Consider the following 17,344-nt stretch of genomic DNA (forward strand, 5'->3'; position numbering starts at 1 on the left):
TAAGCTATAAACCAAGCCAATATATGAGAAAATTCACATCCATCGTTTTTCAAAAATATGAAAGATTGCTACAAATAGAACTGTTTCTATAGAGAATACAATGTACAGTATCTAGAAACTATATATAGTAGACTCTATGTTTTATCATTTCATTCATTTTTTCCAATGAGAAGAGATAAATATAACAGCTATATAGGTGTGTTTATTTCTGTTACCATAAATAATGAAATGAATAGACTGAACTATGTAATATGTGCAATTCAGGCTTGCTATCTTATAAGGAGCTATTTGTATATGAAATTTTGACATGAGATTGAAAATGTGTGCTTTAAAAGAAAAAGCAAAAAACCACAGCTTTATATCCTAATGTACTACATTTCAAATTTCAGGCTACTTTATAATTATCATAAAGCCCATGCTATTAAGCAATTCAAAATCTCAATGGCTGTCTATGTTTAACTAATATTAGCTCCTCCACTAATCAGCCTGTGACATTTTGCCTGCCATTCTTCATTTTTTCCGTCTGTATTTTTTCTCATCTAGCTTTTTCAGGAATGTTATTCCTATTTCTGTCACACTGTCGCCTTTTAGTCTGTCTTGCAAGAATGTGACATCAGCAGCCAAATGAACCTAGGAAAGAAAAGAAAAAAGGCTTTTGTCATTTACGTTTTTAAAAAAACACAAAACTCATTTTTCTGTCTCTTTTTTTCAGCTTTATTTACCCCATAGGAGCTGGCTTTCCTTATGGAAAGATAAAAAAGAGCTAGCTCTGTGGATGAAGAGCCCTTTACTGCGTGTCCTTCAGAGATGGTCTGGCTGTGTGTGAGCTCTGTGTTATGCATCTGCAAAGAGATGGGTCCAGGCCAGGCCGAACCTGGGTGACTCTGGGGCAAGCCCAGAGAAGTGGACCCTTGCCAAGTTTTGTTCACAGGGCTGAATTATGAATCCATCTCAAAAAGAACACAGATTCTCAGCTCAAGGATAGCCTTGACCCAATGTGCCTTGCAAGCAGAACTCCCAAGGATAAATGAATTCATAAACGATTCCTCTCCAACTGACTTGCCATATATCATTCTGTCCTAGCTAAACAGCATAATCATAGCATAATAAGTATTGTCCTAACAATACTTAGGACTCACTTATGGCTTTGAGAGGTTTAAAAAAATATAGACTAAATAAATCATGAATATAAAATTAAAGATTGAAATTACAGACATGAATATTTGATACCAAGGCCTTCTTTTCCTCTGTAAGGCATAGCTCATTTCCCAGACATTGAAGTGAGCCCCAAGGGCTGACTTCTCTATTCATTAAAATATATTCACATAAGAGCGGCATGGTATTGCTGACCTACCCTCAATAAAATACCATTCGGCTATTTTAAGTCATTGGGGTAAAGAAAATAAATAAGTGAAAGTACCTAATAAAAGCAAATCAGTGGAAAAGCCTGAGCCTGGTAATGAATTAATATTAATTATTATCTTACTAGACTCATTCCCCTCTCTCACTAAGAATTCCTTGGCCAACCAGCCTGGGTTTGTTAAACCATAAACCTTGGTAGGCCAAGTTCTTTGGCCCTACAGTGTGCAAAAACCATGCCTCTGTGATGCCCACCACCCAATAGAAGGATATAGACTGCACTTTGAAATAGAGAAGATAAATTCACCCACATTTTTTCCATATAAGATCTTTTTCTGTCTTTGTAAAAATTAGACAGAAAATTAAATAAAATAACAAGGAGACTACACTGATACTATTTGAATATTTGGGGCCACATGTTGTCTGTTGCCTATGTGTCTATCATTCAGCATGTATAGTCAACCATTACCCATGAAAGATGGAGACTTCTCTATCTTGCTTTTGACTTGGTTTTATGGTTCAACCCATTAACTCTCAGAATTCTTCCTTTCTCCTTTCTTGATTTCATGGTCATTGATTGTAGGGCAAGCTTAAAAAAATGGTAGATAGACCTGTGGAAGATCTGTGTGACTGATACATTATATCTATTGTTTTACTCTTTTGGACTACCTGTTATTATGTCCTTCCCCTAATTATCCTATATAATAAAGAGGTAATATGCCAATTGACCATCACTCCAACACACAAGATGGCCAGCAGGGGAAGGCAGTTGTGGGCAATCAGGCCAGCAGGGGAGGGCAGCTGGGAGGGACTAGGCTGGCAAGGGAGGGCAGTTGGGGGCGATCAGGCCTGCAGGGGAGGGCAGTTAGGGGTGACCAGGCTGGCAGAGGAGGGCAGTTGAGGGGGACCCAGGCCTGCAGGGGAGGGCAGTTGGAGGGGACCAGGCAGGCAGGGGAGGGCAGTTGGGTGGTGGACCGGGCCATCAGGGGAGGGCAGTTAGGGACAACCAGGCCTGCAAGGAAGGATAGTTGGGAAGGACAGGCCTGCAGGGGAGCAGTTAAGCGTCAATCAGGCTGGCAGGGGAGTGGTTAGGGGGTGATCAGGCTGGCAGGCATAAGCAGTTAGGGGCGATCAGGCAGGCAGGTAGGCAGGCGAGCGGTTGGGAGCCAGCAGTCCTGGATTGTGAGAGAGATGTCCCAGATTGGAGAGGGTGAAGGCTGGGCTGAGGGACACTCCCCACCCCCCCATGCACGAATTTCGTGCACTGGGCCTCTAGTCATAAATAATTGAAAATTATATTTATGTTTCATTATTGGGTAGATCAACACATGTCTAGACTTGGGCTACTATCTGGTCTCACTATTCTAAATAGCTAAGCTTCTGTGAAAACGAGACTGTTTGTTACTACCTCTGCCTAAGCTGCCCTTGGCTCATCAGTCTTGGACAGATTATCTTCTTCTCCCTTCACTTTCCCAGAACAGCTTTTTTGGTCCCTAAATGTTGTGAATATTTTTCAGGTCTTGTTTTACTTAGCCTCTGCTGTACTTGGTCTTGCTGATCACTTCCTTTTCTTAAAATATTCTCCTCTCTTGTTTGACTCCATTCTTTCCTGGTATTTTTCTAAGCTCTGGTTGCTCCTTCTAGGTATCCTTTGCAGCCTTTATATTCTCTTGTCTAGCTTACTCACTATGTTTTGTCGCCTCCTAGGGTTCCAACTGTGGCGCTCTCTCTCTCTCTCTCTCTCTTTACACTTTTATCTACACACTCTTTGAGAGTTCCAGTGCTTCTTCAGTCCACATCTCTGTGACTTGCAGACATGTGTAACAACTGCTGAGCGATATCATCACTGGTGTGTATAGATACCTCAATCCTAGCAGCTGCCCAATTAAACTCCTCATTTTGTCTCTCCATCCCCAAATGAACATCTCCTGGTTTTGCTCTCTTGATTAATAGTACAACCATCGCTATAGGTTGCTCAGAAACCTGAAAATAGCCCTAGCTGGTTTTGCTCAGTGGATAGAGCCTCGGCCTACAGATTGAAGGGTCCCGGGTTTGATTCCAGTCAAGGACACATGCCTGGATGTGCCCGGGTTGCGGACTCCATCCCCAGTGGGGGATGTGCAGGAGGCAGCCAATCAATGATTCTCTCTCATCATTGATGTTTCTATCTCTCTCTCCCTCTCCCTTCCTCTCTGAAATCAATAAAAATATATTACAAATTTTTAAAAAAAACACACTAAAAATAATCCCTGAGTCTTTTCTCAACCTTGTCCCTTTAGTCAACTGATTACCTAATCTTAAATCTGTTCTACCTTCTTAGTGTTGTTGGCATCACCCTTCTCTCCACTCCTGTCAGGGCTTTCTCTGGTTTTTCTCCAGTTTCCCACAATCAACTTCCTAACTGCCCTCCTCCTCCCTCTAGCATTGTCCCCTCCTGTACACTTTCACTTTGTGGACAAAGGTATGACATTCCTAAAATACAAATTTGAAAATATCATCCCCCTGTTTATAAACCTACAACGGTCTCTGCTCTTTTCAATACAAAAATCAAATTCCCAACTTGTCATATTCTGACAAGTTGGGAATTTGATTTTTTTTTTTTTAAATCGGGCCTCTGAAAAGAATTTAAGTCTCCTTCTTCATGACAATTCCTCTCTCAGCCTACATGTCATTCATGGTAAACTAATTCAAGTTCCTCGTTCCTTGATGGAAACATGCTTTTTGTGCCTTTGGACAAGCTGTTCCTTTGCCCCCTGCTCCCCAAGGCTTTCACCTCACCAAACTCCCATTTATCCTTCAAATGCCAGATCACAGTTTTTCTAGGAAGTCGTCCCTGACCTTCCATCCACCCCCACCCAGGTCCTCCCATAGCCCTTAGTCACACGTAACATATCTGATTTCTCTACAGGACAGACGATTCTTGAAGGGCAGCAACTGTGTCTTGTTCATCTTTCTAAGTGCAGTGCCTGACTCTTAGCAGGTACTAATCATTGTCTTACTTAAATTGATGAATAATTCAGGTGTGGAAGCCAGCTTCCAAAATAGCCTTCAATGATCTCTGGCCTCCTGTTATTCACGCCCTCAGGTAGTCCCCTCCCACTTTGCGCCAGGGTTGTGATTAGACCTACAGAGAGGCCTGTTTGGCAAGGAACTTCATGAAGCCTCTAGCCAACTGTTAGCAAGGCCATGTGAGTGGGCTTGAAAGTAGATTCTCTGGCTGAGACTGCAGCCCAGCCAACAGCTTGACTGCCTGTGTATTAAGCTGAGAAAAGCTCTGAGCCACAACCACCCGGCTAAGCTGGTCCCAGATTTCTGATCCTTAGAAACCGTGTAAGATAACAAACATTTGTTTTAAGCTGCTATGTTCTGGGGCAATTTGTTACCCAGCACTAGGTAACCAATGCACCCGCACAATGAAGCAGGGGCTTACCATTTCCAGGGCACCTCTGATAATCCCACAGAGTAAGTTGCAGTAGCACAGAGACGACCGCCCGGCAGGGAGCTCTTCCACAAACTCCACCAGAGGATTCTTGTCCAGAATCAGGGAGAATGCATTTCTGCTGGAATTATTACAGGTCACACTTGGTGTAATCCCCAAGTACATCTTGAAAGCCACCTAACAAAGAGGGGGGCAAATTACGATAACTTGGTCTAGAACAAATGTCTATAAAGAGGGCACCCAAATAAATACCCTGTTCTAGGCAGTGCTACGTAATGGGGAAGCGCGTGGAGTTTGCAGTCAGGAAGTCTGGGCTCACATTTATTTTTGAAGTGTGCTTTTATTTTTATGAAACCTCTTAAGGGACTAGGTCTTAAAACAAAAATCTTTTAAAGTAAATATCCTTGCCCTAACCGGTTTGGCTCAGTGGATAGAGCGTCGCCTGAGGACTCAAGGGTCCCAGTTTCGATTCTGGTCAAGGGCATTTACTTTGGTTGTGGGCACATCCCCAGTAGATGGTGTGCAGGAGGCAGCTGATCGATGTTTCTCTCTCGTCGATGTTTCTAATTATCTATCCCTCTCCCTTCCTCTCTGTAAAAAAAAAAAAAAAAAAAAAAAAATCAATAAAATATATTTTTTTTAAAAGTAAATATCCTTTAGGAAGGTGGGAAATTAAAATATAACTAATATCAACATATTAGTATGATATTTGTCACACTGAGGCTAGTAAAAGATAACACATCTGCCCTAACAGGAATGTGATAGAGCGAAGGATGCTATAGGAAGGTTAGACTCAAGGGTATGTTTGGGGAAGTGATATTACTAAGGATGGCAAATCTCTGACAAGGAACAAAGAGTAGTGGCGAGAGGCACACAAATGAGTCCTAACGTGACTTCTCAAAAAAGTCTCCTGTTTTACAGGACTTAACTTTTTTTATAATATGGAAATGGAGGAAACCTTGACGATTATTTCTGTTTCATTCCCCTTTTCACAAATGAATAAACCGGAATTCAGAGACGTAAAATGACATGGCCAAGGCTACACTATATCTCAGCTCCTAGTCCACGCACTTTCTTTTCACAAGGTACACAGACCTGGAATTTGAGGCTTATTAATGGGAATGTGTCAGCTTAATAGGTCTTTCAAGTGCCTTCATTAATTTAATTTTAAAATTAACACCAATGTAGGAAATTGAAATAATTTCCTTAAATTATTTCTAATTAGAAGTACTTCTAATTAAAGGTTTTTTCATTCATTCATTCATTCATTCATTCATTCATTCATTTATTCATTCGTACTCAATGAGCACTGTCTGTCTAGTACAGTGCCTGGCACACAGTGGGAGTTGAATAACTATTTGAAAAAGGAATTATTGAATGAGCATCTAATCTGTTTGACACCATGTTTAGATCCAGAATACAAGTTAATAAAAAGGGCTACAGATATTAAACAAATAACTGCAAGAGTATGATAAGTCCTGCAAGTACAATGTTATATATAGGGTAGGGCAAAAGTAGGCTTATAGTTGTGAGTATGCAAAACACAGACTCTATTCTTGTATTATTATTTATTAACTGTGCTGTGCCAGCACCGCCAAAGGTGAACCTGAGAGGGGGCGGTGAAGGATTGAGAAAAGACAGACAAGAGAATGAAGGCTGGGTCTCAGTGGGACGATGCTTCTCTGATGGAGAGACAGCAACAGCGCCACGGACTACAAGCCGTGTCTTCATTTTAAAGCCGGATGCCACGAGGCAAAGCAAGGGCGTGGCCAAGATGTTTACAACATTCTCGTGGGTTTCGATCCTACTCAATTACATGCACCTGAACTCTATCAAGCCCACATCACTCAGGCACGTGGGGCCACGTGTTCGGACCATAGGTTCAAGCTTACAACTATAGCTGTTGGCTGTAATTGTGCTGGGAGGGCTCTGCCCTCCAAGCTGGGACTTGCATGTGGCCATGAGAGGACTGTGCCCTCTCATCAGTCCGAGGCTTGAACCTGTGCAAACACTGTAGCCGCTCTCCACAATTAATTATTGTATTATTTTCTATAGGAACAACTGTAAACCTACTTTTGCCCCACCCGGTATTAAGAAGCAATCCTGGAAATAATCACAGAGGAAGGCACTTCTACCCTGTTCATGAATCCTGAGTGAGAGGTTGTCAGGTGAACAAGGTGGGGGTGGTGGTGGTGATATTCCAGGTGGCGGGAACATATCGTGGGCAGGAAACGCCATGATTAGACTCATGGGAGGCTGGCATTTATCAGCTTGTAGGCAGTGGGGAGGCTCAAAGCCATGAATAAGCTACGGCAGAATTCAGTTTCTGTTTTAAAGGGATCTCCTTTGTGTCAGTGGGGAGGGTGGATTTAGGACTGAGGGGATGCTGGGCATGAGGTCAAAGGCAGAGATGCCAATCGAGAGATTACTATGATAGCCCAGGAAGGAAATGATGAGGACTTCCCATTTTGTCTTTCATTCAAAACTCAGAGGCTCACTCAAGTTTTCCTATAAATTCCAAGTAGTCAAATCCTGAAATGTGCTGCACATCTCTGCCACTAGCCAGCTTGAAAGGATATAAAGTGAATTTCCTGCTCTTAAGTAGCAAGAGAGAGAGAAAAAAAAGCACACACACACAAATAAACAGCACAAATGTCCAGACTTGGACATTGACTTGGCTCCGGACCAACTGGCTGAAACCCATTTCTGGGAATGCTTTGATTTCTCCGGCTGGAAAATTCCTAGACTGTTATTTACACGAGCGAGAATGTCTTTCAGATTCTCAATGCATGGAAATAGCATAAAAACGGAGGCTTTGCACTTGGAATTTAATTACCAGTGTTTTACCCACCAGTAGGAGGCATTGTCTAAACACAGTTGGGAAATGCTCATTCTTGGGGAATGACATTGTTTCCTTATCTGGCCGAATTCGGTCTGAGAAGGAGGCCGGTGGCTTCCAATGAAGGAGGAGCTCCACCCTCAGCCACGGCCACAGCTGCTCGGCCCATAAATAAGGCAAAGCCTTTCCCTGCTTCATCCACCTCCAAAATGGATGCTTTCAACGGGATTGTCAGGTTCATCCTGCACCAGAAAACGGTGATTGGCTACAGCTTCATGGCTCTGCTGACCCTGGGGAGCGAGCGTCTCTTTTCCCTCGTGGCGTTCAAGTGCCCCTGCAGCAGCGAGAACGCGGCCTACGGGCTGGTCTTCCTGTTTGCTCCCGCCTGGGTCTTGCTGATCCTGGGCTTCTTCCTGAACAGCAGGTCCTGGAGACTCTTCACCGGCTGCTGCGTGAACCCCAGGAAGATCTTCCCCCGGGGCCACGGCGGCCGCTTCTTCTACGTCCTGGGCCAGATCACGCTGAGCTCCTTGGTGGCGCCAATGATGTGGCTGTCTGTGGCTTTGCTCAATGGCACCTTTTATGAATGTGCCATGAGCGGGACAAAAAGTGCGAGGCTCCTGGGGTTGATTTGCAAGGACAAGCCCAAAGAGTGCTGGGCCGAGCTTCACAAAGTGTCCTGTGGCAAGACCAGCATGCCAGCCACGGACAGCGAGGAGCTGAAGCTGTCCCTGCAGGCCCAGTCTCAGGTAAAAAAAAAAGAAAAAAAAAAAGGACAAACTTGGCTTTCCCTCCCAGCTTGAGCTATTCTCTCAGTTCTCCTTCTCGCCAGGGCTGAGTCTGAATCCTGCCAGAACCGTTTGAGACACAGTGGAAATTGGAACAGGATGCAGGGTAGAGACCATCTCGGGGAAAAGCTTTTTAGAAGTCCGAGGGGCTCAGTAAAACTGCTGATTGAATTGTCTTTTCCATTTCCGAACAGAAAACACCCTCTGGGTTCTGTTTACGTAAATACTTAAGTACTTTAAAACCCTCTCTCCGGGTTGACTTCGTCAATAATGCATGATACGAACTCATAATTGAGCGTTACGGCCAGAGCTGTAATTAGAAATTACTGCCTTCTGTCAATTATTTATTTTCAAGTTGGTTTCTCAGGGGGGGAAAAACAACAAAACCCACACACACAGCGTCCATCTATTAAAATATAGCTGAACCAAGTGAGTTAATGCTTTGCAGTGTTGCATGCAATATAGTTAAAATCAAGATTCCCTTGAATGATTTCTGGCAACTTCTATCTCTGTGTGTTAATAGTGTCAGGATTGAGGAGAGTTTCCCAGATAACGTAGGAATTGGCCGACTTTAGCCTCCAGTGAAAAGCGATCATATTCTGGAGGGAGGTGTGTCCTCCGCTCTTTGGGCTGCACAGCTCAACAAGTCTTACGTGACGTTAGAAGCTCACGATTCGGGGCTTTGTTTTATGTAACAGAAGGAAATCATAGCTTTCCCTAACCGATGTGGGGAAGTAGCTTGTCATCCTTCCAGGTTTGTGAGCACAAATCCAGATGTGACGGCCTTGCCCCGGCCTCGGGAAAGACTGCATTCCTACTTGTGAGTAGAAGGAATTGCATTCCCCAAACCAAAACAAGCAATAAGGGTGGATAAGCAGATCCACAGCTGGTCAGCAATGCCACTTGTTTGGGAATAAACGCACTGAAAATAGTATAATTTTACTTTTCAACAAGGATTTACACATCAAGGCAAAGAGTGCTTTTAAAATCCTGCATTCCAAAGCTGCCTGGCAGTATTGTCCTATACTTTCCATAAACCGATAAGCCTAAAGTGTTTTGTGTAATGCATAAAGTACATCTTAGATAAAAACATGCCAGGCTCCCAGATGTCTTTCTTCTTTTGTTGAAGGAAGGTATTAATTACGAAGGTTATGACACAGTGAGTGATTTATGATTTTTGTCCCCAGGCACCAGGCTCCGTTCAGTTAGTGCCAGATCCAAACACTTATCACCGTGTGAGCTTTTCTTCTCTAAACACAAGCACAAGGAAATCATGCACATGCTGTCATGGCTGAACCTGGGCACACCGACCTGTTTTACTTTTCAGCAGAATGAAAAGGACCTGGGGCTCATTCCTGGGGGAGGATGCATGAGGGATGTGGACAAGGCAAGCTGTGTCAATAGCAGGTGCTCACAGTGGTTCAGGTAATCAGGAGAAACAAACAGTCCAGACTAATAGTTGGGCATGTGGGTGGGGATGAAAAAAGTGTCCCATCCATAAGTGGGGCAGAGAAACAAGAAACCCAGCTGGGTGATGCTCTTTTCTTAAGGGAGGTAAAGTGTAGGAGTGGAAAGAACTTGGCCTTGGAGTTGGCTAGCCTTGGGTTTGAGTCCTGACTCTACCAGTCACCAGCTATGTGATCTAGAGCTAGTGATTTGACTTCTCTGAACCTCAGAGTCCTCTAGTTGGGGGAATAATACTTGCCCTGCTGGAGGGTATAGAGATAATGGACATAAAGGGGCATAAAGCTTCTGGCGCACGATAATTGATGAGGAAACTCCCAAGGTTTGAGGGAGGAGACTCATGCAGAATGGGACACTATTGAAGGCTGGGGTGGGATCATGTACCGTGTGTAGTTAGATTATGGGTACTATAAGTTGGGGAAGAACAAGAGGGCTCAGTACTCTGGTGAGAGCAAGGTGATGCTAGGGTCATTTCCAGGGAGGGAGGGGGAGAAGAGGGGGAGTTTGAAGCTGACCAAATGATTTAAAACTCAAGCAGAATTGGCTCAGATATTGAGGTGAGATGGCCTACTGACCCGCAGGAGGCCTGGTTGTAGGGGATGAAGAAAAGAGGAAGTTCTGAAGTATTCAACCACAAGTCAGATGAATATGAGGACTTTCACTCCATGGTAGCTGTGTCTAATTCATTAATCATGATAGAAAGATACCATGAGTTTAATCATGCATTTACATACACATATACATTTGAAAAATAGCATCTTATATAATAATCCTATATAATAAAAGGGTAATATGCAAACTGCCCTAACTACAGAACAACCTAGAATAACCAGTCGCTATGACGCCCACTGACCACCAGGGGGCAGACACTCAATGCAGGAGCTGCCCCCTGGTGGTCACTGTGCTTCCACGGAGGGAGCTCCACTCAGCCACAAGCCAGGCTGATGGCTGCGAGCACAGCAGCGGTGGCAGGAGCCTCTCTTGCCTCCTCCACAGCACTAAGGATATCCAACTGCGGCTTAGGCTCCCGTGGGGAGCAGGCCTAAGCTGGCAGGTGGACATCCCCTGAGGGCTCCTGGGCTGCCAGAGAGATGTTTGACTGCTAGCTTAGGCCCCATCCCCTGGGAAGTGAGCCTAAGCTAGCAGGTGGACATCCCCTGAGGGGTCCCGGACTGGGCTGAGGGACACCTCCCCCCCTCCCCCCAGTGCATGAATTTTCGTGCACTGGGCCTCTAGTCATGTAATAATAGCTCACACTTACTGAATGCACATATATGTCCACATCATCTCATTTTAATCCCCCAAATTGCCCTCTGGGATGGGTAACCCCCATTTTACGGTTGAGAAAACTGAGGTGCAGAGAACAGCCAGTAAGGGGAAAGTTGAGATTTAAACCCAACTGGTGCCAATCCAGAGCCAGCATTCATGTGGAGTCTGAGCCCTTCACAATGACTCCACCCGGGAGCCTGCAAGTCCTCGCTCCCTGCCAGAGCACCGCTCCTGTAGCATCCCTCCGCTGCCCCCCCTCCTCCTCAGAGCAGGTGTCCCGCCCCTCCTGGCCACTCCACACCTGCATATGCAAATTAACCCATCATCTTTGTTGGGTTAATTTGCGTACTCACTCCTGATTGGCTGTGGGCTTAGTGGAGGTACGGTCAATTTACATGTTTGTCTATTATTAGGTAAGCTGTCTGTTTTACTTTATCATGATAATGAGTCATGAAATTTCTCTCAGAAGGGGTTGTTGCTCCCTACAAACAAGAGAACTTGGGAAAAATCAGTCACTGGATGCATATATGCATTTATCAATGCCAGAAAACACATGGCTAAGAAATTGGTCATTTGCTCAAATGAACACATTGACCCATGCACAGAAATGTTCCCTCTGAAAGATAATACTATTTGAGGGCTTGGTTTCCCTGATTCTTGTATAATCTATATATTTTTGCTTTTTTTTCTATTTGCCTGCCTTCCAGTTATTTATTTGCATATCAGCAGTGATATGGAGGATGGAGAATAATTAGGTAAAGTCAAAATTTATTTTGACTGTTAGAAAAGTATTGTTAAAAAAATAAGATGAAGGATTTCAGCTGAGATGTGGATTTAATTTAGCCATTCACTTCCCAATACTATCACCCCAGCTCCCTGAGAAGTGGCTTTGCTTTTACATGCCCTCAATATCTCTCTCTTTCTAAGATTCTAGGATGGTGCCTGATTTGTTCAGCATCTTTGTTCTCTCTGCTCACCACTTGTTATGCTCGCTGCCGATCTAAAGTTAGCTACCTTCAGCTGAATTTTTGGAAGACATATGCACAAAAGGAGAAGGAGCAGTTGGAAAATGCGTTCCTGGACTACGCCAGCAAGCTGAGTGAGAGAAATCTGAAAAGCTTTTTTGAAAACAAGAGGCCAGAGGTCTTCCCCATGCCTACTTTTGCTGCCTGGGAGGCTGCTTCAGAGCTGCATTCTTTCCACCAAAGCCAGCAACACTATAGCACCCTGCACAGGGTGGTGGAGGAGGGTCCGGAACCTAGCCCCGAGGAAGATGAGACCACAATAGTGCTGGTGGGTAGCGCCCACAATGTGTAGTTCACCCACCATCGCTGACTCATGGCGTCCAGAGGTTCACTTCTTATAACATCTTGTTACTGCATCAGCCACAACCTGTGAATATCTGTGTTTTCTCACATCCCGGGTTTCTTTATAAGACAACAAGGCCAAGGGAAGCAGCTTTGCAGCTCCCAAGTGCAGACAGCGTTAGGATGCGCTCAAACTGATGCTGAGTGACTGGTCAAGGATGGCGAGAAAGGTGGTCTTGCTTTGGGTGGGGATTGGGTTCAGAATCTTCAAGTTTAAGATTTTATGATTCAACAGCAAGATGCATGCAAGGAGGTCATGGCATCTGGGAAAGAAGTGGTGAGTTGTGAGTGAGACAGGTACTCTTAATGGACGACCGTACACAGTGGGATCTGCAGTGTAGTCAGCAAAATCCTCGTCCTATAAATCTATCCTACTGCCCTTTAAGGATGTATCAAATTCCACCACCTGAAATTCATTTCCTCAGAATCTGAAGACATCAGTTCTCAAAAATAATACATTGAATGGACATAATGCCTAAAATTCTGACCTTCTCACATGTTTCCAGCATACAATGAAAATACGCCCTGCAAGCAGGGCTGTGTTAGGGCTTTTGTGAGCTCTAAGTACTTTTGCCTTCATGGACCCCGTTCTACATTAAAAATACACACACACACACACACACATTCATGACTGTATTGATAGAAAAGAAAATATATAAATATTATGTATTAAAATTTTTTTCAACCCAAAAGTTTATTTTCTTCAGATTTTAAAAGAAATTCAAAACACTTGTGGGCCCCTACAGGTATCAGGGGCCCTGGGCACAGTGCCCACTGTGCTGAATGGGGCAGTGAGCCCTGACTGGAGGTCTGTGGGAACTGTCCAAAGCGTGAAGCCCAAAATGTACACTGAGCCAGAATGAGATTTTAGGAGAGGCTAAAGGGCAAGCTGGGATGCCGAGGCTGGAGCTTGAACACAGAGAGAAACCCCAGAGAAGGCCTACATTACTGGTAAACAAGGCAAGTGCCCGTGGCTTTTTAAAAAATATATATTTTTATTGATTTCAGAGAGGAAGGGAGAGAGAGGGAGAGATAAAAAACATCAATGATGAGAGAGAATCATTAATTGGCTGCCTCTTGCACGCCCACACATTGAATAATAATTCAATGTATTATTTTTGAAAACTGATGTCTTCACATTCTGGGGATTGAGCCCACAAACCGGGGATATGCCCTGACAGGGAATTGAACTGTGACCTCCTGGTTCATAGGTCGACACTCTACCACTGAGCCATGCTAGCCAGGCTAAGTGCCAGTGGCTTTGGAGTTATTCCTTTTGGAACAGGATTTTGATCAAGAGCATTAGATTAGTTTAATCCATTTTGTGGGTTGGAACATACTTATTACACATATAAAATGTCATATTTGAATCTGGAAGGAAATTTGCTTTTAGGCAGCTTCAAATAATATTTTCAATGTTCAGTCGCTAGTTAAAATTGAGTTATGCAGAAAAAATACTTGTCTAGCTGTAAGAGAGACCATATTCTAAATTTTGCTCTTCCACTAAGGAGGAAAGGTAGAATTAATGTATATGACAATCTATTATGCTCTGGGTAGTTTACACATGATTTATATTTAAAACTCACAAGTATACTGGGAAGGAAGTATTACTGTTTCTACTTTTATGAATAACATTGAAGTTCAAAAAGGTTAAAGTTAAGTCATAGGTAAGAGATAAGAAACTAAATTTGCACCTGAATTTATCTGATTCAACGTCTACCACATAAAATGTTGCATGATGTTGATTTATTCTCAAATGTTCATTTAACCATAAAAAGCATGTCTCCTCATTGAAGCATCAATGAGCCTGGCCAGCGTGCCTCAGTGGTTGAGCGTGGACCTATGAACCAGGAGGTCACGGTTCAATTCTCCATCAGGGCACATGCCTGGGTTGTGGGCTCGATCCCCAGTAGGGGGAGTGCAGGAGATAGCCAATCAATGATTCTCTCTCATCATTGATGTTTCAATCGCTCTCCCTCGCTCTTCTTCTCCAAAATCAATTAAAAAATATTTTTGAAGTAAGAAAAGTCTAAACTCAGGTGATACTGAGTAGTTTTGTTAAAAACAATACCTGAAAGTATAAGCATCCTTTGGAAGAGTGCTTAACCCATACAATTATTACTAATCGCATTGACAACATTTTATTCCTGGATTTAGCGCTAAGGAATGTACGTCTGCAGTAATAATGGTTGCTGATGGAATCAACACAAGATTATTTCTCCATGGGGTTTTGTTCATATCTGTCATGGGAGGAAACGTGAGGGATAATAATCAGTGTCTTTAAAAAACATGCTTCCTTAGACAAGTGGCTAACGATGAGTGGATCTCAATGGTCCTATATAGGAAGTCAAGCAGTTGAAGAAATATGCAGCTACAAATTAGTGTTTAATCAATATCCATCTTCTTTGGCGTGAATGTCCTGGAGGACAGAGCTTCTCTCCCTACCTCCTACCCCAGAGATAAGCTAGTCATCCCAACCACTGGTGGGGTGGGCTTTGCTTCAATCAAGATGATGGATGCTTTATTATATCTCTCTAGTTCCCCCACTTTTAGAAATGACATTTTATCTTATTTGAAACACTTGAAAGAGATAAAATGAGAGGCAACTCCGGAAGAATCGGGACAGAGGGTCTGGGGGAGTGGCAGCCCTCACAAGCCACCTCACCTCTACCACAATCACTATAGGGTGCCAGGGAACACAGTTTGAAAACTCTTGCTCTAAAACAGTGGATGTCCATTAAGACGGCTTGGGGAGCATTTAAAAAGTTCTTATGGCCCAGCCAGTATGGCCCAGTGGTTGAGCATCAACCTGTGAACCAGGAGGTCATGGTTCAATTCCCAGTAAGGGCACATGCCCAGGTTTGATTCCTAGTGTAGGGTGTGCAGTAGGCAGCTGGTCAATGATTCTCTCATCGTTGATGTTTCTAGCTCTCTCTCCCTCTACCTTCCTCTCTAAAATTAATTTTAAAAATATTAAAAAATAAAAATTTCTTATGCTGGGCTTTATTCCCAGAGACCATGATTTAATTGGTTAAAAGTAAGATCTGGGCATCAGGATTTCCTCAGGAAACCTCCAGGTTATTGTACGGAGCAGAAAGACTGATAACCATTACCTTGGACAATGACTAAGAGGTCAGGCCAAGCCTGGACAAAAGCTTACATCTGACACAAATAAAGAATGACACCACGCAGGGCTGACCCAGAGTTTGGCTGGCCTTTCCAAGGTGTCTCTGAACTCTTAGGCCCAGATTGATCTTGATTTTTCCTTTGGGATTTTGTTTTCCAGAGTATTTCCTAAGTAGTTTTTACCTCCTTGTAAGGAATTTTGTTGTTAAAAGGTTACATTAATAAAATGCTCCCAAAGATACTGCTATTTTAAAGTTGTGGATGAAAAAGGAGCTATGTAATGTAACTGACAAGCTGGGGGTTGGGGGGTGGGGGCAAATGACAGGCCTGACAAGCTCAGTGACCAAAAGTAACCACACAGGATGGTCTGATCACAAATTCCTAACTGGGCAGGTCATAACAGGTAGTCACATCCCAGGCCTACAGCTTCCTTAGCAAAGGTCAATCTTGACCTTAAGTGAGCTCTGTCTATTGTTCTTATACATCTAGGGTAATATACCTTTGAAATTTCAGAGTAATTTTTTTCTTTTTTCTTTTTGTGAATCCTCACCTGAGGATATTTTTCCATTAATTTTAGACAGAGTGGAGGGGAGGGAGGGAAGGAAGGAAGGGGGGGGGGGGGCGGAGAGAGAGAGAGAGAGAGAGAGAGAGAGAGAGAGAGAGAGAGAGATGAGAGAAGCACATGGATTGTACGTGCCCTTGACCAGGAATAGAACCTACAACCCTTCAATGTGCGGGCTGACACTCTAACCACTAGCACACCGGCCAGGGCCAGAATAATTTTCTTTTCCTACCCCTCGAAGGTACAACTACAGGCACCAGAGCACCAGACCACAGAACTTCTCATTATTATCTTGTTCCCTGAATACCCTCTGTATGTGCTGTAAATGCTAATTATTAACTATTGTGTACCCATCAATGTAAAAGAAGTATGTTTCTCCATTTGGCATTTTATCCAGTCTCAGAGATTGCCCTGCTTTGCTTTCCTCCTGCCCCCTTAATCTACCACCAATTAATTTCATGTAACCCTCCTTATGTCTCCTTCTTTGATTCTAATGTATAAAATAAGCTGCAAAACTGCCATTCTCCAGAGCATTTTCTCAATCCATTGAGATTTTGCTTCCAGGCCTAACCTCAAAATTTGGCTCAAATAAACTCTTAAAAGACTTTGCTATAGGCTGGACATTCTTTTGTCAACAAATCCACACACTTAGGTTTTTTGTAAGTCGGTCTCTCATGAGTTTCATCCAGATAAGTTAAGCAATAAAAACAAAACCAAGAATTTGCCAATGGGAAGTTGGGATAGACTGTATTTTTTAACCTTCTTTAGTTTGCTTTTTTAAAAAGTTAAATTTATTTGGATAACATTGGTAATAAATTATATAAATTTTAGACTAGGTTTTCATGTGCTAAGATCTATGGAAGATTGAAAACATTTTCCTGGAATATAATAGTGCCAGGAAACAAGATGCCTTGTTAAAGTCAGATTTTCCGTATGTCCCAGTCACAAGCAGAACTGGAAGACGGACATTCCTAATAAGGGAAGATGACTGGCAGAATGTGCTGAGACTTGAACTTTCAGAGATATTTCTCTGTGACTTGAGGAAAAATAATCTAATAAAAGAGTAATATGCAAATTGACCATCACTCCAACACACAAGATGGCTGCCCCCATGTGGACACAAAATGGCCA

General features: G+C 43.3%; 2 protein-coding genes across 2 annotated transcripts in view; one reads left to right on the plus strand and one right to left on the minus strand.

Moving 5' to 3' along the window:
- Nucleotides 1-285: 285 nt before the first annotated feature.
- Nucleotides 286-17,344, minus strand: part of TRAPPC3L (trafficking protein particle complex subunit 3L) — a gene marked incomplete at its 5' end in the record, with an annotated part of 36,251 nt that continues 19,192 nt past the window's right edge. Inside the window, 2 exons of the mRNA XM_079781155.1 lie at nt 286-630; nt 4,790-4,975. Of these exons, the coding sequence (XP_079637281.1) occupies nt 511-630; nt 4,790-4,975 (306 nt within the window). The 3' untranslated portion in view covers nt 286-510. The remainder of the gene's footprint in view (nt 631-4,789; nt 4,976-17,344) is intronic.
- Nucleotides 7,793-16,223, plus strand: CALHM5 (calcium homeostasis modulator family member 5). The gene is made up of 2 exons (XM_079779915.1): nt 7,793-8,386; nt 12,086-16,223. Exons 1-2 carry the CDS (start codon nt 7,847-7,849, stop codon nt 12,473-12,475), a joined length of 930 nt encoding a protein of 309 aa, XP_079636041.1. The 5' UTR covers nt 7,793-7,846; the 3' UTR covers nt 12,476-16,223.

The sequence above is a fragment of the Cnephaeus nilssonii genome, assembly GCF_951640355.1.
Source record: "Cnephaeus nilssonii genome assembly, chromosome: 9".
NCBI classification, from domain to species: Eukaryota; Metazoa; Chordata; class Mammalia; order Chiroptera; family Vespertilionidae; genus Cnephaeus; species Cnephaeus nilssonii.

Coding starts and splice junctions, on each gene's coding strand:
- CALHM5 (XM_079779915.1), top strand. CDS start 7,847: ATGGATGCTTTCAACGGGATTGTCAGGTTCATCCTGCACCAGAAAACG. Junction 8,387..12,085: donor CCCTGCAGGCCCAGTCTCAG/GTAAAAAAAAAA, acceptor TCTCTTTCTAAG/ATTCTAGGATGGTGCCTGAT.